At 39.6% G+C, this 26,812-nt stretch overlaps 2 protein-coding genes across 3 annotated transcripts in view; one reads left to right on the top strand and one right to left on the bottom strand.

Annotated features, from left to right (window-relative positions):
- zc3h7bb (zinc finger CCCH-type containing 7Bb) overlaps positions 1–17,782 on the bottom strand; it is a 29,474-nt gene extending 11,692 nt beyond the window's left edge. The window contains exons 1-10 of one of the 2 annotated variants that reach the window (XM_065949475.1): positions 17,570–17,782; positions 16,751–16,812; positions 16,591–16,627; positions 16,117–16,314; positions 15,520–15,678; positions 14,422–14,562; positions 14,279–14,321; positions 13,935–14,173; positions 13,420–13,714; positions 12,958–13,016 (exon numbers count right to left, since the gene is read on the bottom strand). In XM_065949475.1, coding sequence (XP_065805547.1) covers positions 12,958–13,016; positions 13,420–13,714; positions 13,935–14,173; positions 14,279–14,321; positions 14,422–14,562; positions 15,520–15,678; positions 16,117–16,314; positions 16,591–16,627; positions 16,751–16,809 — 1,230 coding nt within the window. In that variant the 5' untranslated portion in view covers positions 16,810–16,812; positions 17,570–17,782. Of the gene's footprint in view, positions 1–12,957; positions 13,017–13,419; positions 13,715–13,934; positions 14,174–14,278; positions 14,322–14,421; positions 14,563–15,519; positions 15,679–16,116; positions 16,315–16,590; positions 16,628–16,750; positions 16,813–16,910; positions 17,450–17,569 lie in introns of those variants that run through there. The other variant, XM_065949474.1, reaches the window with a different exon arrangement.
- A 1,440-nt stretch (positions 17,783–19,222) lies between these two features.
- Positions 19,223–26,793, top strand: rangap1b (Ran GTPase activating protein 1b). The gene is made up of 16 exons (XM_020644773.3): positions 19,223–19,353; positions 19,722–19,840; positions 19,961–20,088; positions 20,457–20,516; positions 20,749–20,928; positions 21,042–21,176; positions 21,698–21,856; positions 21,946–22,059; positions 22,147–22,246; positions 22,761–22,845; positions 23,004–23,166; positions 23,446–23,529; positions 23,680–23,782; positions 23,940–24,028; positions 25,325–25,446; positions 25,570–26,793. Exons 2-16 carry the CDS (start codon positions 19,729–19,731, stop codon positions 25,652–25,654), a joined length of 1,719 nt encoding a protein of 572 aa, XP_020500429.2. The 5' UTR covers positions 19,223–19,353; positions 19,722–19,728; the 3' UTR covers positions 25,655–26,793.
- Positions 26,794–26,812: the final 19 nt, after the last annotated feature.

Consider the following 26,812-nt stretch of genomic DNA (forward strand, 5'->3'; position numbering starts at 1 on the left):
GGAGAATTGGCACTGGATGAGGAAACTTGCCTGCAGATTCAACGGGCGCACAGAGCGGCGGCGGGGAGATCGCGACCTGGAGCAGCACCACGATCTATAATTGTCAATTTTCTCCAATTCGAAACAAAGGAAATGCTCCTTAAGAAAATATGGTAAAAGCACATCAAAATTGACGACAAACCAATATTTTTCGACCACGATTACGCAAATGACGTGGTGCAGAAATGCAAATCCTACTCCAAAATAAAAAAGGTGCTGAAGGAAAAGGGGATCAAATTCCAGACGCCGCTGACAAGGATTAAAATACACTGATCCGAGGGCCCCAGATTCTACAACAGTGCAAGGGAAGCAGCGACAGTATGGAGGAGAAGGGGCTCAAAGTGCAGGTGAGACACACAGAGGAGGGAGATTTGATGGAGGACCTATACAGAGAGCGTTTCCATGGCAACGAGTCAGGGGATCAGCTGTGCGGAGTGAGGTGAGCCAAAGATGAGGACAACAACTGAGAGGAACGGGAGGAAGCTGTAAGCAGGACATATGCATATTTTAATTTAAATATCTAGAGACAGATACAGAATATTTAAGTTTTGAACTAGGTAAAATCTTACTATTTACTTTTCACTAACTCCTATTTCTTAAGGGTTCACCACCTAGAAAGGTTATAATTGACCATATTTTAGTTGTTTTTTTGTTTGTTTGATTTTTATACCTAAGCACAAAGACTTGATGCAAAGCGACAGCATTCCTCCCATTAGAAACGTCTAATTTGAAATTGAGAATTACTTGACTGGCAGGAAATGTTTGTAGGATATACGTTGGACCTATCTAGAAGGAAAGGAAGACTCCTCGGAGAGTCATTGCCATCCGCTAGTGAGGGGCCCTTCTTGAGAATAAGGACTTTCCCCTTGCCCCCCAACGGGCATTTGGGTCCAAGAGAGAGAGAGCCCGATGCTATTGGAAGATTGTTCATTTTGTTCTTGTTCTTGTTGTTTTAGTTTTGACAGTTCATGTTGTTATTGGTGTCAGGAAAACAAAGAAACACTCAAAAGAGGGAAAGAATAAGACTTGAAGCACTAGAAACAGCCTCTCTGAATGTGAATGGGTTGAATAATCCAAAAAAAGGGGTAAAGTACTTAATAAATTAAAAATGAAAAACCACAGGTAATTTTCTCTCAAGAGACCCACCTGTCACAACAGGAACATGAAAAATTAGAGACACCTTCTATAGCTCATATAGAAAGGGCAGCAGAAGAGGCGTGGCAATTCTGGTTTCTAACATGACAAAATTTGAAAACTTAAAAAAGAGGTAAAGGACAAAGAAGGCCGCTACATTATGGTCAAGGGTAAATTAGAAGACCAATTGGTCACATTATTCAATATACACGCACCCCCAGAATCAGATAAACACTTTGATATTATTATTCTAGAAACGGAGGGGATTCTGATCTGTGGAGGTGATATGAATGTTGCACTAAAACATAACATAGACACAAACAGTACAAAGAAAACGGCCAGATTTATAAATACAACACTGACGGAGTTGGGAATAGTGGGCATTTGGAGAGAAACCCACCTGCTTGAGAGGGACTATACCTTTTACTCTGCATCTCATTCAACCCACTCAAGAATTGATTACTTTTTCAGAAGAAAGATTTAGGGTCGAGGAATGTAAGATAGGAGTAGCTGATCTATCAGATCATTGTAGTGTATATCTGACATTAAATTTAAATAAGAGAGAAAAGAATACAACTTGGAGACTGAATCTTAGCATGCTTAATGATAAAACCCTGATGGGGAAAATAAAGAATGACATCAACACATATAGAAAAGAGAACGATAATGGTGAAGTAGATCCCACTATTTTGTGGGATGCTATGAAAGCTGTGATGAGGGGAAAGCTAATATCATACGCAGCGCATAAAAAAAAATGCGAGACTGAAAGAGTATTAGGATAAAATTGGAGAGCTTAAAAAGTTAGAACAAGAACATAAAAACACAAATGACCCAGAGAAGTACAACCAAATTAAAAAGGTTAGGAAAGTAATATATGACATTTTAGAGAAAGAAGTGGAAAAGAAAATTAGATTCCTAAGACAAACCTACTATGAGGGGGGACCAAAAGCAACAAAAATCACTGGCTAGGTGACTGAGGAATAAACAACAACTTGGCACAATTCAGAAAATTAGAGAACCTATGTCTAAAGCGTTACTTTATAAACCTGAAGAGATAGAAAATGTGTTTAAAGAATATTTTAAAAAGCTGTACTCACAACCTGCCTCTGGAGATGAGGGCATGGTTAAAGTGTTCTTAAATTCATTAGACCTTCCAGCAATAGGTGAATCCCAAAATGCAAGAGATCACAGAAAAAGAATTAGAAAACGCAAAGAAGAAACTCAAGTGTAACAAGGCCCCAGGAAGTGATGGCTATTCACCTGAATGATACAGAATGTTAAGAAAGGAACTAAATCCAAATAAAAAAATGGAAACCTACCTCCCTCATGGAAAGAGGCCATTATCACAGTAAGTCCCAAAGGAGGTAAAGACAGAGAACTATGTGAAAACTATAGGCCGATATTGATGCTACATTGTGACTACAAGTGGTACACATCCATTTTATGGAATAGATTTGAAACCTTTATGTCAGAATTGATTCATTAAGATCAATTGGGTTTTATCAAGAGAAGACAGACGCAAGATAATATAAGAAAGGACGCTACATATAATCGAAGAAATACAAAGAAAAGGAGAAAGTGCTATATTAATTAGTTTGGATGCTGAAAAAGCTTTCGACAGTGTTTGCTGGAAGTTTTTATACCTCTGCTTGGAGAAATTTGGGTTCAACCAAGACTCAGTTAATTGTATTAAGACATTATATCAGGATCCAAGGGCAAGAATAAAAATAAATGGGAGTCTAACCAGAGAGTTTAAGTGAGAAAGGTCTACCAGACAGGGCTGCTGTCTGTCCCCTACGCTCTTCTCAATCTTTATTGAGCCGCTCGCGCAAGCAATAAGGCAAAATGAAGAAATAAAGGGGGTGGAAGTGGGTGGGAGGGAGCACAAAATTGGGCTATTCGCAGACGATGTTTTGATTCATCTAAGAAACCAGACACCTGTCTTCCAAAGTTGATGACACTATTGGAAAATTATGGTTACCTTTCAGGATATAAACTAAATGTGCAGAAAACACAGATCTTGCCATTTAATTACTCACCATCTAAAGAAATACAACAAACATATAATTTCAACTGGAGCAAAAGAATAATTCATTACTTAGGAATAAACATTACAAATACATTACCCAAATTGTTTGAAATGAATTACAAACCCCTTAACCAGGAAATGTTTAAGGATATGGATAGATGGTCAGTATTGATGTTAGATTTCAGCTCAAGGATTGAAATCATCAAGATGAATATGCTACCCAGACTCTTGTACTTGTTTCAGTGTTTGCCGGTGCAAATCCCTCCCTCTCAATTTCAAGAGTGGCACAAAAAAAATTCACGATTTATCTGGAATGGGCATAAACCGAGAATTAGATTCCCTACACTTCAGCTACCCAAAGACGAGGGAGGCTTGGCACTGCCTAACCTCCAAAAATATTATTATGCCGCTCAACTCCGGCCCTTGATAGGTTGGTGTGATGCTAATTATTTTACAGGATGGAAGGAGATTGAACTGAACATGGAAGGGTGCCACGTGCAGAGTATGATTGCGAACAGAAACATGTATAAGGAAAAGGAGAGATTATTGAATTCAATCACTGAGTTCACCTTGGGAATCTGGTTTAAAGTAGTTAAGAAATACAAATTGGAGAATGAGGCAAAGATTTTGAGTTGGATGGCCTATGACACTAATTTCAAACCAGGGACTCTAAACCAAAGGTTTAAACAGTGGGCAAATAGAGGCATAACAATAATTGACACATAAATTGAAAAAGGAGAAATCAAAAGTTTTCTAAAACTAAGGAGAGAATATGATTTAGAAAACAAAGATTTCTACATGTACCTACAAATCAGAGATTATTTCAATAAGGAGATAAAGCCGGATTCCCCACGTGAATTAAACGGATTGATTGTAAAAATGTGTAATGCATACAGAGGTACAGTCAAGAGAGTAATTTCAGTGTTGTATCAAAATATGGTGAGAAATAGAACAACTTCAACTCTGTACATTAGAGATAAATGGGAAAAGGAACTAAAGAGAATTTAAACCGCAAGCTGTTAAGGGCCCTTGCACCCCTGAGCATGTCGGGGTGTGTCACGACCACGGGAGTGCAGCAGCAGCGGAACGTGGCAAAGCAGCAGGCCGTGCAGTTCGATTTGTGTAAAAGTCGTACTATGGCATCCTGAAATAGGCAGCGTAATGAAGATCACAGAAAATGTTGACGTAGAGCCGTTCAGGCTGGCACAGTCATGATAGCTATGAAATATGGAGCAAATTGAGCATTGTGTAGTACTTATTCCTTGCAGTAGGAGGCGCTATGGTTAAAGTTGACTATTGTTGTCTATGTGTTCAGAGGCCAACCCTGATCATACATGTGTAATTTGAAGTAGATCAGACAAAAGTATATAGGATGTAGTATTTACTCCTTGCAGGAGGGGGTGTTATGGTTGAAGTTGACTATTGTTATGTCAGTGTGTTCAGAGGCCAACCCTCATTATACCGGTGTAGTTTGAAGCAGATCAGACAAAGTATGAGAGTTACAACCACTTCCTGTTTGACGGTGAATGATGCATCCATATGGCGAGAGCGTTGGATGTAGATGTTTGAGCTTGAAAGTGCTGTATGGCCAGGGTGTTTGAATGGTCCCCACCAATTCTGAGCAGGAAATGAGCTACCTTGTAGCAAAGGCTAATGCTAAATGAGAAACAGTAACTTCCTGTTGTGAACAGGTGGCGCTGTGACTAAGCAAAACATGTCAATCATGGATGTGTTCAGGGCAGGCCCTGAGAAATTTTAATGACTGAACACTGCATGGCAGAGATATAAGCATTCATTTTTTTGGCAAGTTGCCAAAATGCACATCAAACTTTGAACGCACGCCATAGCCACGCTCTTTGACGAAATAACGATATATGTTGATCACTAGAACACACTGACACTAAGTTTGCAACCAACAGCTGAACGCTTTCAGACTAGCTTTATTTTTCGCTTCTGCCAGTCTTTATTTTTATACATTTATGTATTTCAGTTTTACTTAAACTGTATTTCCGTTTTCTTTTCTGTCTTCAAAAACAATATTTTATCCATATTTCAACACAATATGCACAGAAATATACATAAACTTACACTTGTCTTATATTACATGTAAAAGTTCATAACACTACAAAATAAATGTTTCTGTGTGTTATTATTCTTTTCACAAATATAAAATAATTTGGTTCTGCTACTAAAGAACTTATTAATAATGCAATACAGTTACAAACAGGTTTCCAGTTTATCCTCGCTTAGCATTATGCTAACACATAACATGGGAAATCCCATAGAGAAACGGCGAAGCTAGCGGAGTTAGCGCTACACTTTTTACATGAATATAAGAACAATATATGAAAACGAACAGTCTTCATGAACCCACGGTTACTTTAAGAGATATGCAGGAGCTTTAAAAAACTAGCAAAAGAGCATGGGAGCTAGGTACAAGCCATGACCGACATTGCGCTCATGAGCATCATTGCTAAAGTACCTTAAAACCTTCAAAACACATCCTGACACACACTAAAGAATGGTGTTAGCTTCCACATGCTATAGAAGAATATAGACCACATGTACCTATGTGATTTGTGACATTTACTCACCTGTAAATAACAGGGAAATAATGAGACAACCACAGCTAGCCTATAACGTTTCCTTGCTTCTGCCAGTATGACGACGAGGGCTACTGAGCACACTGAGCTGTCTCACTTGGAGGATACGCCTCCTTGTGGAACAAATTGGAACCACACTCTAAATTAAAATATTTCAATCATGGATAGTCACCAAAAGATGGCAGCATTGTTTTAATTTTAGAGCGGGCCCTGTAGCCTATCATGCATGAGACATTTGAAACTAACTTGACTTCAGAGCGTTATTAACCCCTCTTCCCGACAATGGATGCAGTATATCGTGGACTTTCATTAGATACCTGTATATCCCCTCTAGCTTTAAAATTGAGCCTGCGACGCCGTCCGAAAAATAGTAACATTTATGTCAGCTGAGGGCACACTAACATTAGACAACAAGTTAACCGTTAGCGATAGCTAGCTTTTATTTTAGAGAGTTACAGCCACTTCCTCTTCATGGCGATGTGATTTGTGGACTTCCTGTTGGATATTGAGCAACCCTCATTTGCATAAACTAAAGCTGCATTATATGTGGCTTTCTCCTAAAGTCGCAACACATTTATAAAAAGACCAAAGTTCCAGTTAGTCAACACACATTAAAACAAGTTAAATCCAGAGTTTTCTCTGTTTGGAGCATAACATGTTTCCCTCTTCTCCTTACACTCCCTCCATCCTCCCCGAGAGGGCGGTGTAGCACAAAATATATTTTTTACGTCATTTTAGAAAACAACAATAATTTGCCAAAGCTCGTGAAATAATGTAGGTCTAATGTAATGTTAGATAAATCCCCCCCGGCTGTGTTGATATCTTAGCTCTTGTTTGACTCTGATAGGTGTACACGTGTCACATGGTTCCCTTATCAGTCAGAAAGCACGTTGCATCGAGTCAAAAAGTGAAAGTGAAAGTGTTCTTGTTTCTGCACAGACGGGGAGCAGTTCAGCCTGGGAGAGAAGAATAACAGACAGAGACATTTGAAACAAATTATCAATCTATTTCGTAAGTAGGCACTGTTCAAAATATCATCTTTGAGGCTGTTCACGGCTGAACCTCTACAATGCAGCGGAGTTATAGAGATGATTATCAACTAAGGTATTTGAACTGTGTCTATTTGGCTTGCACACAGCAGCTATGACAAAGCAGCTTTTGATTCATATACTGTAGGCCTGTACTCACTATTCTTCTTTAACTTTATTATTTCTTTTTTTAATATGACACTGAATGTCGTTTCTTATCTCTCCTTCAGGAACATGGACCAGGGACGGGCCACCCGTGAGTTAATACATTTACACTTTTCATAAATTAATAAAATATAGGTTTGTCAAGATTCAGGGATATCGCACTTAACGGACAGATTAGATCAACATTAAGGCAGCTAATATATTTTTTATTTTTTTATTTTTACATAGGCTACTTTATTAGTCCATGAGAGGAAATTCTAGTTTTACACTTTATTATTGAAAGATTAAAATAAATAATAAAACTTAATCCATATTAAGGCTCCACAAAATAACATCTTCCTGTTCAGCTCTGTTGTATCATGTTGAACTATTTTTTGCTTGATGGACTGGACTGTTGCCAAGCAACACCTTAAAATTGTCCTGCACTCTTAACTACTTTGTGACTGTGAACATGTTATCAGCAGGTCAACTTCTTTCTGATGTTAATGTTTCTGTGTGATTGCATTTACGACCAGCTGTGAAATGTGAGTCTGATGACGGTTGCTTTGGTGGTCTGTGTTCAAGTGCTGAACAGTGCAGATAGAAAAAAACGACAACAATAAAAATGAAAAAACAGGTAACAAATATGTACGGTGTGCGCTTGATGAGTCCTAGCAAGGAGTCTAGGAGTGATTTAGGAACATTCTCAGAGTGTGTTAAGAAGGTTTCAAAGTTGAGGTACTATCACCATGGGGGCATCGGGTCAGGATGCAGGAATCCAAAAAGACTTCAGTTTAGGTGACAGGTTTATTTCGTTAGGTAAATCATGAGGGTAACAGAAGACACATATGGGATTGAACATCCATGCATTGCTGAACTGCCGCCCCATGTGAGAATGAAAAACGTGAGTGCAAGGGAGTGCAGTCTTAAATAAGGAGTAGGCAGGTGAATTCAATCTAACTTATTAGTGACAGAGTGCAAACAACAACCAATCAAGGGGGAGGGGAGAAAGTGAGAAACCAGGAAGTGTACTAAAGGAGGTGCAGTAGGAAAAGAGAGGAAGTGAAAGGAAACAAATAGTGATCTTTACTACAGAGCGACTGTGAGCAATTAATTGACTTCATCAAGATGGCGGCCATGTGAAATCGCTAAGTGCCAATATGTCTTCCAAGCCACTTAGAAAGTCAATCTTGGTGTCAATATATACATTTTCTGGGTCAAGGAATGCATTAAAATATCATGACATGATTATTTGTGCCAAGATCAAATACGTATGTTAATTTTGGCAATGTATTAGATCATTTTCCTTGGTTCCTAGGCAGTTGGACATGATTCATGTTTTTTTTCTTCGAGTGATCCCTCCCTCAACTGTTCACCCTGCCACCACATGGCAAAGCCTTTAGCTCTTCTTTATCTTGGTCTGGTTGCTATGACGTCTTTAAAGTCTGATTGACAGTTGTATGATGACTTATCAACCTTTTTTTTCCCGTCTTTAGTGTCCGGGAAAAACTTCTATAGCTCGGTGTCGGGAACAACACATGAGGCTCATGTTCCTTGGGTCAAAGAATTCAGAGGCATGGGCCAAACCGAGGTCCAATCTGAAGGCGAAAGTAACTACATTCTGCTGTTCTGTCCCATCGTGTCCCGAGTTGGAACAGACATCAGTGAGGCTTTGGAGAACATTCAACATAGTAAGTAATAACCTTGTCAGTGTGTGGAAGATTTTAAATCGATTAGCTAAAGATAAATAAGGAGCAGTCAGTTAAAAATATCAATTTTCTATATTATCTTTTATTTTGTTTGTTTACAGGTCATTATGGAACTTAAAATTCCTCTTTGTTTTTACAAAATGACCCTGAAAATAACTACAAAGTGACCCTGATAAAACATAAAAATTGACCCTGAAAATACCTACACCTTTCAATACCTTTCACTTCAAGCTCGTTCTGCTTCCCCCAAGTGGCCAAGTAAAAACTAAAACAATGAGTACTCAAAACTACTATCTTATTAATAATTCTGGTTAAAGGAAGAATGTGCAACTTTCTGATCCGTAGTCCTTGACTAGAACAGCTTTTATACGCAGAGGGAGGAGTCGGCCGTCCCCGTCTTTGTAAACCTGATGTCAACTTCTTCTTCTCACTCAGAGAGACATTTACACATTCTTCCATGTTAAAAAAAAGAAGAGAGAAAGGAAATGTATTACTTTTATTGGCTACAAACTGATCTCCCCTTATCATATATTGACTCTTTTAACTTGTGTCTGTGTCCACAGGAAACAAACCAGTTATTCTGGTGGTCATGCATCACACCTTCGACGCTGACTACGTGTTGGCTGAAAGCAGAAGGCTGGTTAACAACTCAAACGTCTGCCTGGTTGTGGACTGTCTGTTCCACGAGGGACGGCTCCTCAACTGTAAACGCAATGACATTGCATTGTCTGAGATCAAGAAGTTTCTTGGACAGGTAAAACTAGATTTACTGCTCCTGTAATATCAGTGGATATGGATTTATTATAACCCTCTGTAGTAATGTTGTTTCAATCATTCTATCGTTTTCTAAATTATTTTCTTTATTTTGTCTCTCTAGGTCACTATCTGGGGCAGGCTTTGCAGTTGGGTTTGCAGTTGTAAGTATAACATAATCATGAACTTTGAGATTTCAGATCAGTATTTTTCAAGCTTTTTTTTTTATTTTTTAAAGGTCACATATTCTCCTCCTCTTCAACCAGTCGCTCCACGTCCTATTGTTTACGATGAAAAGGCAGACTCAGAGGGCAGAACAAACACCTAGCTGTGGGAGTGTCACCCACCTGGGGGAGGGGTTACTGCCCTTTGTGATGTCATGAAGGGAAAATCTCCAAATGACCTGTTTGAGCACACATTTTCTGAAAAGTGGAGCACGCAAAAGACGGAGAGGATGGACTTTTCTTATAACTGGGGGGTTTGTAGACAGACTAGGGACACACGTTAGTGTTAGAGAAACATGGTGAAGTGTGTTTTGTATAATATGTGACCTTTAAATTTAATTCAGATAGTGCAGATGTGCATTGAGATTAAATAAGGACTCCAACATTATCGATATTATTTTATTCCTACAGTCCTGGTTCTGTATATAAATCTCATTCACTATGCAAATCTCAGTAATCGCAAGAAACAAGTGTTTTTTCTCTCATCACATTGACACTTATTCTTCATGTAATTTGTAGGCAAAAAATATTTAACGTTCAATTATTGATCTTTTTTTTCAGTCTTTTCTGGGTGGAGCCGAAGGCGGACCTTTTTTGTCATCGGGATTAGTGTCATGATACTGATACCTTCTGTTAGACGTGTTTTCTACGGGAAATAAGTGAAGTCGAGTAAAGGCTGTCATTAACCGAGAGTTAACCATCTGTTTACTCTCACAATCGAATAACCTTTAAGTATTAGGGTGACACATTAATGAGTAATGTAATGCACGTGAATCATCTTAAGAATATATAATTAAAGCTGGATATTAATGTATTGCTGTAGTGGAGTTTATTGGTTAATAAAAATGTTAAAGTTTGTAATCTTTTGATCACTAATCTTTTATGGGAAGAGAAATAACGAATGATGTAACCACCTTCTCCAGTCCAGTCGGGTTTTTAAATAAGCTGTAGGTATTGCTGCCTGTACACTTATCTCACTCACGTACAGCATGATTATATCCATGGTGGTTGTGTTTTTATGTAAGTATTAATTTCTTTCTGTTGCCTGGACGGACATCTGTTGCAAACCAGATTGCCCCTTGGGCACAATAAAGATTTTCCAATCCAATCCAATCCCTCCCTCTGGATCTCACTCCCCACACAACACGGGTAAGTGTTATGTGCTTTTATTTTGTTGACTGTGTGCAATTTAGTACATTAAATTTACGTTGTAAGGATTCTTTTGTTTTTATTCACACTAATAAATCCCCTGAGATGTCAATTAAACATCTTATTTGCATTCATTTTCCTTTTAAAAATGTTTCTATTTGTTTTTGTTTATGTATCAACCACGAGTCTTTCAGTCTTCATCACTCAGAGCAGAACCCTGAAGGTAGCATCAGTCAGCAGCTCTAAAGACTTAGGGGGCGGGTCCTCCAGCCAGCAGCCTGTCTGTGTGAAGTGTTTTCTCTGCATTAGTTAGGATAAAAGATGGTGTTTTGATGTATTTATATTAGATAAATGTTGGAACACATTCAACCATGTAATACTGCAAACATTCAAGTGCATTTTAAGGGTCTTCTAGCAAATTTGTAGAAGAAGAGCTTCATGACAAACTGAGAAATAATTAAAAACAGCATGGCCTCTTTTATTTTGATCTTATTTACACTGCAAGCTAACATTAAGGCAGTGCGGACATACACATTCAGCCTATACTCCTTGTTCAGGTCTTAGCCTCGACTTACTCCTGAGGGAATCGTGTAGGTCTTAATCTTCTAAACTCTTCACTTTGTTTACCAGCTAGAGGCTAACTGTGTCTGTCTGCAGCATTCAGTAAACCATGTAGCTTACTTGATGAGACCACTCATCCTTTGACCTCTATTTTGTGTTTATTTTTCTGTGATGTGATGTCGTCTTCTTCTCTTTTCTAATCTTTGAAACCACTTATCATGACTCTTTTATTCTTCAATTCACTCCTTTAATTGTATCACTTTGACCTTTTCAGACTAAGTGGCAACCTCTGCTGTTGAAAAATGAAGCCGATACGGAAGTGCACAAATCTGCAGTTCTTTTAGTGTCCACTTGAGGCTGAACCCTCACCCACACTTTCACTGAAATGTATTTTCATCCCCCACACTTTTTACCAGTGGAGGCATTGACGAAAACCCATTGGTCAAGCAAGATTTATTAAGTGACAATTAAGCCAATCATAGCTGTTCGGTTACAGTTGAAGCACGGTAAAGTTACATGCATTTAGCAGTAGTCCTCCTGTCACTCATCACTGGCTGAGTCAGAGCTCAGAGCTAACAAATGGATACATAACATGTAGCATCCTTCTGAAAGGGAGTTAGTCACCCAAACAGATGTTTTTAAAATAAACCCACCTCACAAAACAACGTAAGTTTAACATTTTCTCCTCTTGGTTGTTCTTTTAGCTGTAGTTATTTACTCCTGTAACTTTATGATGTAGCGGAAGTCCCCTTTGCAGTTTTTCTAAATAAAAAGAGAAGAGTGCAGAAGAGTGGCATAACATGTGTAGGACAGAGAGTAGAACGTCAAGCTCTAGAATGTGGAGGGAATACGGTTGGAGAAATATTGTGAGATTTTTCATCACACCAAAACTTAAAGGAAGATTCTCACTTGTCCCACAGCCTTGCTGGAGACAGTGTGGGGAACACAATGTAGATCACGCTCATGTTTTTTGGCAATGTGCGAAAATGACTGAGTACTGGGATGAAGTGTGGAAAGGAATGAAAGCAATTTTAGGTTATGAACTTCCTAAGACTTGTGAAGTGCTGTATCTGGTAAATTTAACACAGGAAAATAAACAAAGCAAAGACAGAAGGCTGGAATACTACTGGTGGCATCAAATAAAGCTATAACAAGAAAGTGGTGTAAGGAGGACCCCCCACTTGGGGAAACTGGTTGGACATTGTTGAAAAACTACATGATATGGAGAACTTTACACACAATTTAAGACTACAACAATCTGCATGCCAAGGAAAATGGATAAAGTGGACTGACTTCAAAACCCACCACAAAGTCTGAAGAGAATGGACTATTTAAAAGGAGGCTAAACTGACTATTGTTAACTGACACCAACGTTTGTATACTGTGTTTATTTTGATGTATCCTCATTAAGAAAAGCAAATAAAATATAAGTAATAAAGAATAAAATAACACTGATAATAAACTACTACTACTACTGGTTTTAATAATAATATAATAATAATAATAATAATAATAATAATAGGTTAAAAGCATTCTTTCCTGCCCATTGCTGTGTGTGTGTGTGTGTGTTTGAATATTACTCACTGCGTGTGTAGCACTGTGGTTGCGCATTCCAGGGATAAAGCTTTGACACATGCTTCCCCCTGCAGATGAAGACACAAGGACACTGATGTCAGACACCACATCGTCATGGTGCTGACTCACACTGTCTGCTGCTGACAGCGCAGGTAAAACCAACCAATTATTTATTTATTTATTTGGAGGCCCACCAATGTAGCAATTACAAAAGTACAAATAGTGCTGCTGTTGTATGCACGTATGTAAGCATTCAGTTACCTGTAGATGGTTTTAAATGATGCTTGAGGGTCATGTGCAGAACTGACTTTGTTTGGTGTGTGAATCATTATGGTAAATATGGAATAGTATGTGTAGTCAAATTTACCAGAGTTCTGGTGATTGTGGTTTATAATGCAACCAACATTCTTTGTTCAACTTTTTTTTTCTTTTTGTTATTTACCCTAAAAACAAGATCAATGCTTTGCTCACCAGGGAGAGTGTACTCGGACAACGAGTCCAGCCCACCAACAGCGACTCCAGTCTTCCCTTCTCCATCTGCAGCCCCAGTGGGGAAGCCTCCCAGTGCGTCCTGCGCCTGGGTGGAGCCCTGGTCCCGCTGGGCTAATGGCAGGTAAGTTTCCAGGGGGGGCATTTCACTGATAGAGGAGCTGAAGAAGGCTGAAGGAAGCTGGGATGATGGGGCTGGAAGGCTTGGGGAGTACGGAGGCCGGAGACCCACAGCTGTGTTGGGGAGGTTGGTTGGGATGGCACCCTGGACTGGACTCTGGACCAGGAGACAGAGAGAGGCCAGGCTTACTTTATGCAGAGGGACTACCAACTGAAGCCATATTGACTTAAAACACAACTTCATCTTCTGGCTCCATTTGTTAAAATTACTACAAAAAAGGTATTTATAATTTAATCCAGAACAATTGATGTGGTTAAATTGATCTATTTACTAAACACCTGTGGCAGATTGCCTGATTTGTTTGACCTTTACTCACTTCACTGACTTTCTTGGGGATGCACTCAAGCAGACTGTCCAGTTCATCTTTAAGGCTGCTGCTGCATTCATCCATGTGTTCCGACACAGGGACGGAGTACGGCATGGGAGGCAGGGCCTGGCTGCTGGGGCTCTCAGATAGGTCAGTGCACGGGGTCACTACTGGGCTAGAAGGCTCGTCGCTAACCGGGATGGGTGTGGCCAAAGGAGCGGGGATACACTGTGCACCTAACAGGTCAGCTGAGGAAGACAAACACAATAATAAAATCATTAGTCATTAATAACCAAAATAAATGAGGGGTGTAAGTAGGTGCAGACATGTTAAAGATTTGTCAGATGTCATACCTGGTCCAATGTCGCTCAGAGATTCCAGTCCATTGGATGACATCTGAATAGGAAAAAAAAAAAGAAAGAAGACAAATGAACCTCTTTCCTACTCTCATGTTCATTTCAAGTCTGGTGCTCTACTCTACAACAACAGCACCCACCTCTCCTGTGGGTGGGGAGCTATCCCCGTGACTCTCCCCTTCTGCAGCTGTGGATTCTGTCTGAGGGCTGACGTAAGCTTTGCGACCCTTAAGGCCAAGTTTACTGGCCAGATCCTGGGCGAGGTCACTCACCTGCCTGTCCTGGAAGATGAATTACAAGAATACAAGGTCAGCCTTACCAACGACACGTTTCAGCGACGTGATTTGGAACACAACATAGTCAATGAATCGTACAACAGGTCATCGTATAAATGACATCCTTGACTCAATATTTGTACTGACACAGACATTCAACTCCATTGCAAATTACTAGAATAAGGTAAATGGTAGACAGACTTTAGGTTGTATGGTGCTTTTATAGTCTTCTGTAAGCTCACTGAAAGTGCTTTTTACACCACAGGTAACATTCACCAATTCACACCACATTCACACATGATGACCAAGGCTGCTATGTAAACTATCCATCAGTGTTAACTTATCACAATTACAGTTTCACACACCACTGATTCAGCAGTGGGAGCAATTTTGGATTGAGGGCGCACTCACACTAGGCAACCCATACTGTACCCAAGCACGCTTCACCCTCAAGTTCATTTGACTAGTGCGAGTGCTCTGATACACTTCCTTGGCCCTGGCACGGTTGAAAGAGGTGTGCTTTGGCACTGTACAGTTCATGCACGAGCACAAGCACAAAACGTGGACAGACTTCCAGTGTCGAGGATCCTGCAGTGTTATGTCTGTATCTGACTAAAATGACTTGACCGCGCGTCCCTTTTTTTATTTTTTAGACCATCTGTCTTGTTAACTAAGTACACTTCATGATCACGTAAAGCCACGCATGTGTTTTATTGTGACATTGTGTACAAAAGGTAACTGTGCTCAGGCCCGGTTAGTCCTGGAGCAGTGTGGGTGAAGGCAGACAATCGTGCCGCAGCATGGTACGGGATAACTGGGTCTAGTGTTAAGCGCGCCCTTCCTGTCTTGCCAAAGGACACTTCGACATGTGGCTGCAGGTGGCAATCGAATCCTTGACCTTCCGGTTACATTCAACATCGAGTTGGAGAAAAAAAGTCATTTGCATTTAATATTTCTACATACGTGAGGTGCTGTGAGCAGACATTTGGTTCCAAACTCGTAGGCCTCTCGGAATCGTCCCAGCTCCCTCAGACAAATGGCTTTGCGGTACAACGCTCTGCGACTGCCTTCTGACACACACAGTGCACTGTCACAGTCCTGAATGCCTCGCTCGTACTCCCTCTGAGACAGAAAAACAGGAATATACTGTAAGTGAAAAATGTCTATGTTTTAAGCAACTCTGTTAAAGTTAAACAGACTCTATTTCACTTGTAGTTCAGCATTATCAGAGACATTGAACAAAATTAATATAGTTTACAATTAACCCCAACTAACTGAGTGCTATATAGCGGACATTATGCTGTTAAAACAAACTGTGAATGTTTTATAAGTGAAAACGACAACACAGTTGACAAACAGAGCAGATTCAATACAAATCATGTGTTGTGGGAGACAAAGCAGTCTAGTTATGTATCTACTCATTCACTTAACGTTTGAAACTTAAGTAACAACAACTGTTATCTGATCAATGATAACTGACACAAACAGTCTACTGTGTCTCTGCGTTTTATAATTGTCCACATAGACACCTGTAAGTGACATGTCCCCTCTTTGTCTCACCGTCTGGTAGAAGGCAGCAGCTCTGTTGACATAGAGGCACTCCAGCAGCTCATGGGGGATGACGAGGGCCTCGGCCTGAGCGTAGCGGGCTACACTTATCCCCTCTCCATACTGCTGGGTAGCTTGACGACAGTCCCCATCTCGAAAAAAACAATTTCCCTCGTCCAGCAAGTGACACACCAACTGGGTCAGAAACGCCTGAAGGGAATGTGTGGAGAGATCAAACAGAGATTAAATAATGAGAGGAGTGAGAGGGGTAAGGGGGAGGAGCATAAATAAATAATGGAGAGGTAATAAGAGACAGGCCAAAAAGCATGGATGGAGAAGAATATGGGGGGACAAACAAAATGGATAAGATAAATCCCAATTGCCAAGTCAGAATTTAGGGATAGCAAAATATTTAACAAATTCCAGGAAGGTCATCCGAGTAACTATTGGAAGAGAATATTCTTAATAAAAAGGATCACAGCAAACCTCATAACTCTCCGGCTCTGGAAAAGGCAACGATGATCTGTAAACAGGGAATAAGGGGGGATGAAATACATCTCCATGTATGTAGAAGCCTCAGAGTTGTGTTACATCTCGTTATTTGTAATGGAGATACCCAAAGCCAACATGCAACCTGTTCACTTACTGGATAAAGCTCATTGCTTTCTGAATTTCCTCTCTTCGTTTCAGTCGTTCTGGATCCATTGCCTAAGAGTAAAAACAAGGTTGACCAGGGTTAGGGGTTTTCTACTTCTTGCACAGCCCTATAAACAAATCCGACAACTTCATTTAAGTATCAAACATACCATGAGTAATGAAGGTGGTTGTGTTTTATATATATTGTTGTCGTTTTTAAAGTCTCTTAACTACTGAAAGTCGTCCTGGACAAACCCGGGCCTGTCACTAAACCACACTATGCAATCATCAGACTGGAGTAAACAAACATCTGGGGCAGCTATCAGGGACGCTTGTCTATTGTGTTGTGACACAATTCAACAACAAATGTTAAAGATTGAATTGCAGGTTTATTTTGAAGGTGTCACCTGAACATTTTAATTTAATCATCAACCACAACACTAATAAGAAACAACGCGTTCATTTGCAGGCTTCCAACCCAACATGAACTCAAACCACATCTTATAAATGTTTCAATGCAGTTTGCTTGTCACAGTGTCAGTGTCAGGAAACTGAGAATCAACCTGAGTTCACCTGTCGGAGGTTAAGATTAGCCAGCTAATGCTACCTGCTCCACCAGCCTGAAGTCAGCTAAGCTAACGAACATCTATGAAGAGAGCAAAGTTAGCTTTCATAACATTAGAGCCTTTATTCAATGTTAAAAACAATATATTACCTCTCGGGCAGTTTTCCAAATAGTTACTTTAAACTGACATAGGCTACGGCTACGCTGCAGATAACCCCAGCTAGCTAACAGGTTAGTTAGCTAGCAGTTCACACGACAACTCACCGAGAGTTAACTTCAGAGATTTTCAGATCAGATATCACTTCACAGACAGTGGCAATAAAGGTAGGGAAATGTAGCCAGCCAAGTATCAGTAAAGATCCAGGCGCATATTTGTATTTTCAGTGTCCCTGTCATTGGTATGTAGACGGAACACGAGTTTCTCTGCGCTACGTGCTGCAGCTGGATACTGACGGGCTAACGTTAGCTTAGCTACATGCTAGCTGTTAATACCAGAGCGGCAGCATCGCAACAAGTTTCAAACAGAGACCACAAGAGGCCGCTCGATGTTATGAGGGACAAAAAATGACTAAAGTATAAATAAATAAATTAATTAATTAATGGATAAATGAATAAATAAATGTTGGGAGAAATGCATACAATAATGTATAAATAAATAAATAATTAAATAAATGCATCAATAAATATATAAATGCTGAAAATGAATAAATAATAAATACACTTTGTTAATGAAAAAGGCTATTTATATATTTATTCATTTATTAGCGTATTTTTACAGTTATATATGCATCAATGCATACACATTAACATTTCACATTAATTGAGTTATTAATTCATTTCCGTATTTTTACATTTACACAGCTATTTATTTCTGTGTCCAGGTCGTAAGAGGAGAAGTATTTATAAATTTGTTTCTGTCTGTTTTTCAAAATTGACCAGTCCTACTTCAGTAATGTTAGGACGGCCCACTTAATTTACATATTTACTTTTCCTTGTACAACATGGACACAGAAATACATAAATAAATATATGAATATATTTGTTTATATATTTATTGATGCATTTATTTAATTATGTATTTATTTATACATTATTGTATGCATTTCTCCCAACATTTATTTATTTATTCATTTATACTTTACTCATTTTTTGTCCCTCATACGCTGTTCCTGCTTTGATTAATTAATCAATATCATTGCCCCCAGGTATATTTTACGAACTAATTGTAGTGAACCCATAGACTGTAAATATTACCTCGTGAACCAAAGGATGCAGATGAGTTGTTGATCGTTTCCTTATTTTCAGTCAGCCCTGACACAATGTTAAATATTGACTGCTTATGCCCCATTGAAACAATTAGGAAAAAACTGTTACAATCATCCCTTTTCCTCGATTAATTAAGAATAGAATAGATGTTTATTTCCATCTGCACAGGTACAGGACAGTACAGGTACATTGGAATTCTTTTGCGTTTCTCCCTGAGTCAGCTTCTACAAATAAAAAGTTAAAATTATATATAAAATAGAAAAAAAGAGTACAAAAGTACAAAAAAGTAAAAGTAAAAATAAATAAGTTGTAGTAACATCTAAGTGATTTAAAATAAACTCTACAGAAGCTATACACTGTATTTTTTTTCTAAATCAGTAATCCTGTTTGAACTTTGTGTCTGTTTGAAATTTCCCAAGGTTATTTTCCAACAATATTAAGTACATATTTACCAAACAAACATGTGAAAATTAAACAATCAAGGGCCAGTCCTGTTAAACACAAACCACCAGTGTCTTGTTTAATATGAAGAGCCGGAGCCCAAAAGAAAGTCCGCTTGAAGGGTTTCTGCTGGAATCTCTGGGAACAGCAGAGTCGGTGTGTAACAGTAGGTGGCGGTAAAACACCTGTAGATCAATTTTAACCAACGACAGCAGAATCGACGAAGAAGAAACTCCGACAGTATGACGTCACACGATTTAGCAACCGGCGCGCTGCGGACCCTCTGGCGCTGCGCGGAAAAGCGGCGTGTGTTTCCCACTCATATCTTTATACTCTTTGTGGTAAGGTTCAAAGCTTCAGTGTAAACTTTATTAGTGAACAAATAGCCACATGACTCAAGAATACACTTTTAAAAGACCGCAACCAGCGTCACATGTCGTTAATATAATCACAAGCTGTCAAAGTCTCTTATGTTGCGGATGCTGCGCACCTCTACTAGCTAGCACCTGTGTAGCTAAGTAGCTACCTTGATTGTTGTTGATAGTTCTACAATGTCTGAAAATGATCCGTTAGAATCACATAAAATGCCATAAAATATAACTTTCACATTTTAGGAATAGCAGTTTTGTCCTTCAGTAAACTTATAAGTTGGGAAACTTACTAAAACTTTTAATTTTCTCTGACGTGGGGTTTCTGGATGTTTCTGCAGAGTCGCTATGGCCTCAGATGATATTGCTCAGTTGGCTGATGCTCTGTCTAAAACCCACGTTGGGGATGGAGAGTTGAGCTATAAAGGCTTGGGACTGAAGCTGGACGATGAAGAATCAGGTAAGATACATTACAGAGCAACATAAAGGTTTAAGCTTCGTCGTCTTTCATTGCTTTATTGTGATTTGTTGATGTCCTTGTTTTCTCCTCACACTTGACAATCGGTTTGCTGTTTTTCAGTAAAGGACCTGGTCCGGGAGATAGAGCAGTACCAGGATTTGAAAGCTCTTCGCCTGGAGGGAAACACTTTTGGTGTAGAGGCAGCCCATGGCATCGCCAAGGTCCTGGAGAGCAAAGACCAGCTCCAGGTACTCCTAAGTTCATAGTGTTCATACACAGTAAACAAACACTAGCTTAACATCACACTTTAGATTTACCTTATTGTCTTAGAGCAGCAAAGGATATGCTAGTCACAATATTCTCGCTGCTTGGCATTACTAAGATTTCTGTAAGACTGAAGCATTCAATGTTGTCATACTTAACCCTTTTTATCTTAATAACACAGCTAAGAATAAAAAAGAAAATCCATCCCTCTGTTCTTCTCAGTTTTATGCTCAACTACAGACTTTGGTTTTGTATCCCCCCCCCCCTTGCAGCATTAATACTGTCTGTTGCCGCCTGTCTGCACTTGTGCCATGTTGTTTTCAATCTGTTATTTACTCTGTGTGTCTTACAGAGGTGCTATTGGAGTGACATGTTCACCGGAAGGTTGCGCTCGGAAATCCCTACAGCTTTGGTGAGAATTCCTCCTCTACTTTACTGGTTCCAGTTAAAGGAAGAACCACAATGTTCAACATATTTTCAATTCTTTGCTTATCTCGATTACTTTGGGGATTTGTAATGTTTTATTGACCTTTTCTATGAACACAGATTTCCTTATGCATGCCAGTGATTTCATGTATTGATAAATTACTTGTTGATTGCATTTTATGCCTGCTTCACATGTCCTCTGTCTGTGTCTGTGCCAGAGATCCTTGGGTAGTGCAGTGATGTGTGCCGGGGCCAGGCTGACTGAGCTGGACCTGAGCGATAACGCCTTTGGGCCAGATGGCGTAAAGGGAATAGAGCAGCTGCTGAAAAGCCCGTCCTGCCACACATTGAGGGAGCTGAAGCTCAACAACTGTGGCATGGGGATTGGGGGAGGAAAGGTGAAAACCTTTAGTCCAGGTTTACGTTTAACATCAGTAATATTGATTCACTTAGGGATGGTTTGAATTTGCATTATGGAGTAGACAGTGACGGTGCTGAATGCTTTGTTTAGATTCTGGCTGATGCTCTGACTGAGTGCCACAGACAGTCATCGGCACTCGGCGCTCCACTTAAACTGAGAGTGTTCATCGCTGGAAGGAACCGCCTGGAAAACGAAGGAGCAAATGCCCTGGCCAAGGCGTTTCAGGTAGAAAAGCTCCCAAATTGATGAATAATAAACAATGATCTGTCTCCTGCACTCAAACTTGATGCCACCTCTGCATGAGTCGGGGCCCAAGTTTTAGCATGCTTGTGAAACTAACCAGTGCACACAAAAAGGTGTTTTTTGCTTATCACATTGGAAAGAATGAAAGTAAAAAAGACTCTTGATTAATGCTGTTTTTCTGATTATAGAGAGTAAAAACTAAGACACACTCACTGTCACCTAACTGGATAACTTATGCAACATTTTAGATTTGTGGAAACAATTTTATTTAATGTTAATTTAAATAAAAGAAAATGGAGAACTATTTCATTATCAGTTCACAGATTAATACAATGTTTCCAAATGTCTTCTGTTAAAGAATTTTAAATGTGAGGATTTGCAGCTTTTTTCATAGTGCAAGTTAAAAATCTCTTTTGACTGAAGATGATTCCAGCACCTTGAATTGATTAGATCTTCCATGATGGCGTCTTAAACCTAAACTTGACTTGGTTTTGCCTCGTTAGCTGATGGGAAGCCTGGAGGAAGTCCACATGCCCCAGAACGGTATCAACCACGCAGGCGTGATTTCATTAGCTTCAGCCATGCGACATAACCCCGAGCTCCGTGTCCTGAACTTCAACGACAACACCTTTACTAAAAAGGGAACGCTGGCCATGGCCCAGGTGAGGCCTGTTCACACATTCCCTATAAGTAAAGCAGAAATGCACACAGCATATATTAAAAAAACACTTCTCTGCTTTTGGTCACGCAGGCTCTGAGGCACCTGAGAAACATCCAGGTGATCAACTTTGGTGATTGTCTGGTCCGCTCAGAAGGAGCCATCGCTCTCGCTGCCGTCCTCAGAGAGGGATTGCCAATCCTCAAGGTCTGGTCAACATCATATCCAAGCCTTTATCGTCTGTTTATTTGATTGTCAAGAGGTTTATAACAGCTATGTGTTTCTTTTCTTTAGGAGCTTAATGTGTCATTTGGAGAGATCACAGAGGCAGCGGCTCTGGTTGTAGCTCAGGCTATAATAGACAAACCTCACATGGAGAAAGTGGATTTAAACGGTATGCACACTATGTTTTAATCATCAATCAATCATTATTTGTAGAGCGCCAATTCATAACAAGTGTTATCTCGAGACGCTTTACACAAGAGCATATGGGACAGTATGCAGGAAGGATTTCTCCTTTGTATTCCTCACGTTCCTGTTGTCCACACTTACTTTCTGCTGAAGTGGAGGTCGGAGCAGGCCGTGCATGAATGGTGGTCGTGGGGACAAAAAATGTCAGATGTTGGTGGCTGGGCATCAGGCGGTGGTTGTGGGACGACACAGTCCGATTGTGTTTAAAACTGGTGCCACTAAAACTGTAGTATTAACATCTATGTGAGGTTTCCTTGTTGATTAATCCCAGAAAAGTTAAAAATAATTTTAGATTTCTTGTAAAATAGTTTAATGTAATGTAAATGCTGCAAGAATTTAGATATTTTTTTTCTTTTCAAATTTAGATACAATAGTTTTTCTTCATGAGAAATAAGGATACAAATGATGGAAATCATTGTGTGTGTGTGTGTCAACAGGTAACTGTCTTGGAGAGGAGGGATGTGACGCTCTGAGAGAGGCTATGGAGAACATGGACAAAGGAGACTTGCTGGCATCTCTCAGGTAACATGTTGGTGTGCTAATCCAATGACTCTTTTCTGCAGCTGTCGTTGAGACGTCCTCTGAAAAAAACAAATCTTATCTCTGATCAGCATGTTAACTGAACAGGAAGTATGTTTACTCAATATTAAAATAATGTCATTACCCTGACCTCATTGTAGTGATGATGAAGGAGAACCAGATGAGGAAGATGATGAAGACGATGAGAATGAAGATGATGATGATGAAAGTGACGACTGTAACGAAGACGAGGAGGACGATGAAATTTCATCAGGAAATGGATCACCGAGAAAAGACGACAGTCCTGAAAAACCTCAGATACCAGTATGACATCAAACACACATCACATGTTTTTTTTTTTTTAAATTGATTTCCCAGGCAAATTACGTGAGCTAGTGTACTCAACCCATATTGTTAATTATTGTTAACTATTTATTTAATGCAAATAACTATCTTGAACAATTAAATTATTTCCTGTTAGACTATCATGATTTAGAGAGTTAGGTAACATCCAGGTGAAAGTCCTAACACCCTGTCAGAGTTATTTCATAGTTTTATTGTGACTAAAACAAAAGCTGATTGTGACTTTGTGTCCTTCCTCAGGCAGAGATGGCATCTTTCCTCAGCTGTCCCTCTGCAGAGAAGCTCCTTCAGTTGGGAGAGATGAGAACAAACTTGAAACAACACGTAGGTTTTTGAAATAAATGATTGTAATTTATCCCAGCAGGTCCCTCAATCCCGTGTACCTATTAGTACACCTAACCACAGCAACCTAGACATTAAACATGACGCATGAGTGGATTTAATCAGCTCATCAAACGTGTGTCTTCTCAACAGGTGGATGCATCTGACCCTCACAATGCAGCTGATGTTGTTCTGAAAATAGCTTCTCTATACAGCGAGGATCCGGAGACCAACACGGCTGTGTTTGAATCTATCGGTGAATAAACTGCTTTTATAAAATAGGTTTTCTTTTATATAAAGTTTTCTTCTAAAGGTTAAAACGCTGTTGTTGACAGATCTCTTTTATGTATAAAATGATATCTTTGCTATGAGCGTTATCCCAGTAGGCTCAATGATATCTCTGTGTCCTACAGACGCTGTGTTGAAGAAAATCCTCTCGGGTTCAGATCTTCACTCTTACTGCTTCCTCTCCACGCTGCTGGTCATGATGGGACTCCTCAAGGTAACGTGTTGTTATGATTAAACTTTGATAGAAGTCACAGGCGGACAAGCATGGGATTGTTTGTCTTTTGAAAAGGATAGACTGTTCTTGATTATTTGACTGAACAGTTAATGTAGTCACCTTCTCAAGTTGGCAACAGAGTTACAAGTTGGTTAAACTAATTATTCATCATTTTATTAATGTAGGCCCACATGCCGCTTTACTGTTGTATCTAAACTGTAACGCAGCCCCAAGCCTGAGCTGTAGCTCGGGTAAATGGGCCTGACGTAAACATGGTGGGAATGGTGTAAATCTAAATCCCTCACTACTTCTCTCTCCTTTGCCGCTGCAGCAGCGTTACTTTTTTATCTTAAAATCTTTTCATATCTGCGTATGTCAACATGAGGATTTATAGGGATGAGGAAACCTCTTTGCCACCTGTTGCCATGGTGAATCATAGTACTATGGTCTCATTGCATGCGCTGAACACTGAGTGAACCTACTCGGGAAGCTAGAAAAACTTTTTTATTTAGGTGCAATCCAGCAGGAGAAAGCAGACTGGGAAGCAGCTCAAAATGAAATAGAAGAACAAACTAGGCTCAATGTGTGGTACCTTACGTGAATCCTTTTTGACATATTGAATTAAAGAATACCTTTGAGTGGCTAATTAATTTGGCCTAATTAAATTAACATCTCCACATTTAAATGTAACTCCCAGCGAAATAATGCAGCTCCTTCATTCATCCCAAGGCTCATCTACTAAAGAACATACTCGATAGAAAAGTGATGTTTTAAAGGTTGTAGTGTGCCTCACAGATATTGATGACACAGCGTTTCTGGCTCTGTAAGAGGGAGTAGTTGAAGAGAAACTCTGGGTTTATTGGGGGGAAAAAACCCTGCTCCCAGCCAGGTTAGGTTTACAGACTCAGTTTCCATAGTAACCGACTTAGCGCAAGTTGAGTTACCCCTCTTTCTTGGGTTTGAGTGACCTCCCTTACTGTAACAGAAAAACCCAGACTATCCCCTCATTTCAGGGTTTACAGACTCTGTTTGCACTGAACCTGCTTTCTGTTTGTTTATGTCTTTGTGCTCTCTCCAGGGTGCTGAATCTGGAGTCTGGTTTACATCTTTCAATGCAGCTCATTCATTAATTTCTTTGAAGTTTTGTTCGTGTCTGAGTCCATCTGCTCTAAAATCAAACATTCTTCTTATTCGTTGTGTTGAGAGTGAATTCTTTTATCTATCCATGTTTGATATAGACTGTAGTATTGGTGATGACAATTTATTTATTTTCTATTTGGTTGTTTTGTGTTTCAGGGAGAGGGGAAGATGAAAAAGGTTTCACTGGTCCCAGGTCAGCTGTTGTGTTTGGAACACGCTGTCCAGCAGGAATACTTCCACCATCACCACGCATCAACGCTTCACACCGTCATGAACAAGTAAGGATCATCGTTTATCCAGTAAAGTTTGGCCTGAGATTTACTTTGACAATATGTCAAACATTTTACAAACAGACCATAAACTTTCAAAGTCATGTAAATGTTTTGTCTGTGGATTTGCAGGAACAGTGACGCTCTCAAGTCGTGCAGCGGTGCCGCAGAGAGGTTGAGCTCTGCCCTGAAGAAGAAGTGCAACGACCAACACTGATCGACCACTGGCAGCACAAACACTGGGAGACAGACACGCACTGTACCAACATGAACCTCCTCACCTACAAAACCAACAGGGACACTTTATACAAAAGGGATTCAGACAACCACTTTACCTATCTCCACTTCTGATTTGTATATTTTATGAAGGACTTAAAAATACTGTCCTGAATCTCTTGATTTTTTTATTTTTCTACTTTTTCTTGTGACTTATATTTTTATAGAAATATAGATACAAATAACCCAAAAAAAATAGAACTACACTTAAGTTGACCTTTTGAGTTGATGTGTAAAAAATTGCAACGGATTGTATTCGTTATTGGAGTTAACATCAGAGTAACAATCTGGCACCTTTTTCAAGAAGTTGCTTTGGATTTATTTACTTCAGTTTAACAATTCAGTGTTAGAGAACAACAGAACAATACGTCTGTTTCACACAGGCTCAGGCAAAGGAAATGTTTGGATTATCAAACTAATGTTATCAGACGTTGATAAATTCTGAAATCTTACCTTCGGATGTCATGGAGCAAACACAGTAACTCATGTCCTGTATCTTTAGACCCGTATTAAACAAACTGATACTTGTTGTTAAACTTAGTAATCGAGTGCTTGAACAAAATCAGTAGAACTGATGGGATGCTAGTTTTGGCATGGCTTATTTTGCTTGAAAAGTTCTGTTCTTTAAAGAAGAGAAACTTCTAGGACAGTTAGTCCTATAACAGTCGCTGCTTCTGAGGTCCAGTCCATTTAGAGCACCGTGTGCACCTGACTGAGCGGGAATGGGCTGCATGCTGGAACACACAGTGTGTGTGTGTGTGTGTGTGTGACGTTCATCGTCCTGCACATACAGCAGTCATAATGGTGCACAGCTCAGGGGGACTAGCATCTCTTTTACTTAATGTTGCTTCTCTGTTTCTGATTCAGTGTTATTGAAAGGCTGTACTCTTACATGACTGTCTGTTGCCTCATGTTTGTTCGTTATGGAGCATTTAAGGGTAACGGATGAGAATTGAAAACACCTTCATGGCATTTAGAATAATATTACACTGTGTGGACTGCATTTACATTTACAGGATGATTTGCTGTTTATTTGTACTGAAATATCTGTACGAAATAAATATAACTAACAAGGAAGAACTCTCCGTGTTGTGTCTCT

This window comes from Labrus bergylta, chromosome 21 (assembly GCF_963930695.1).
Source record: "Labrus bergylta chromosome 21, fLabBer1.1, whole genome shotgun sequence".
In the NCBI taxonomy this organism is placed as follows: domain Eukaryota; kingdom Metazoa; phylum Chordata; class Actinopteri; order Labriformes; family Labridae; genus Labrus; species Labrus bergylta.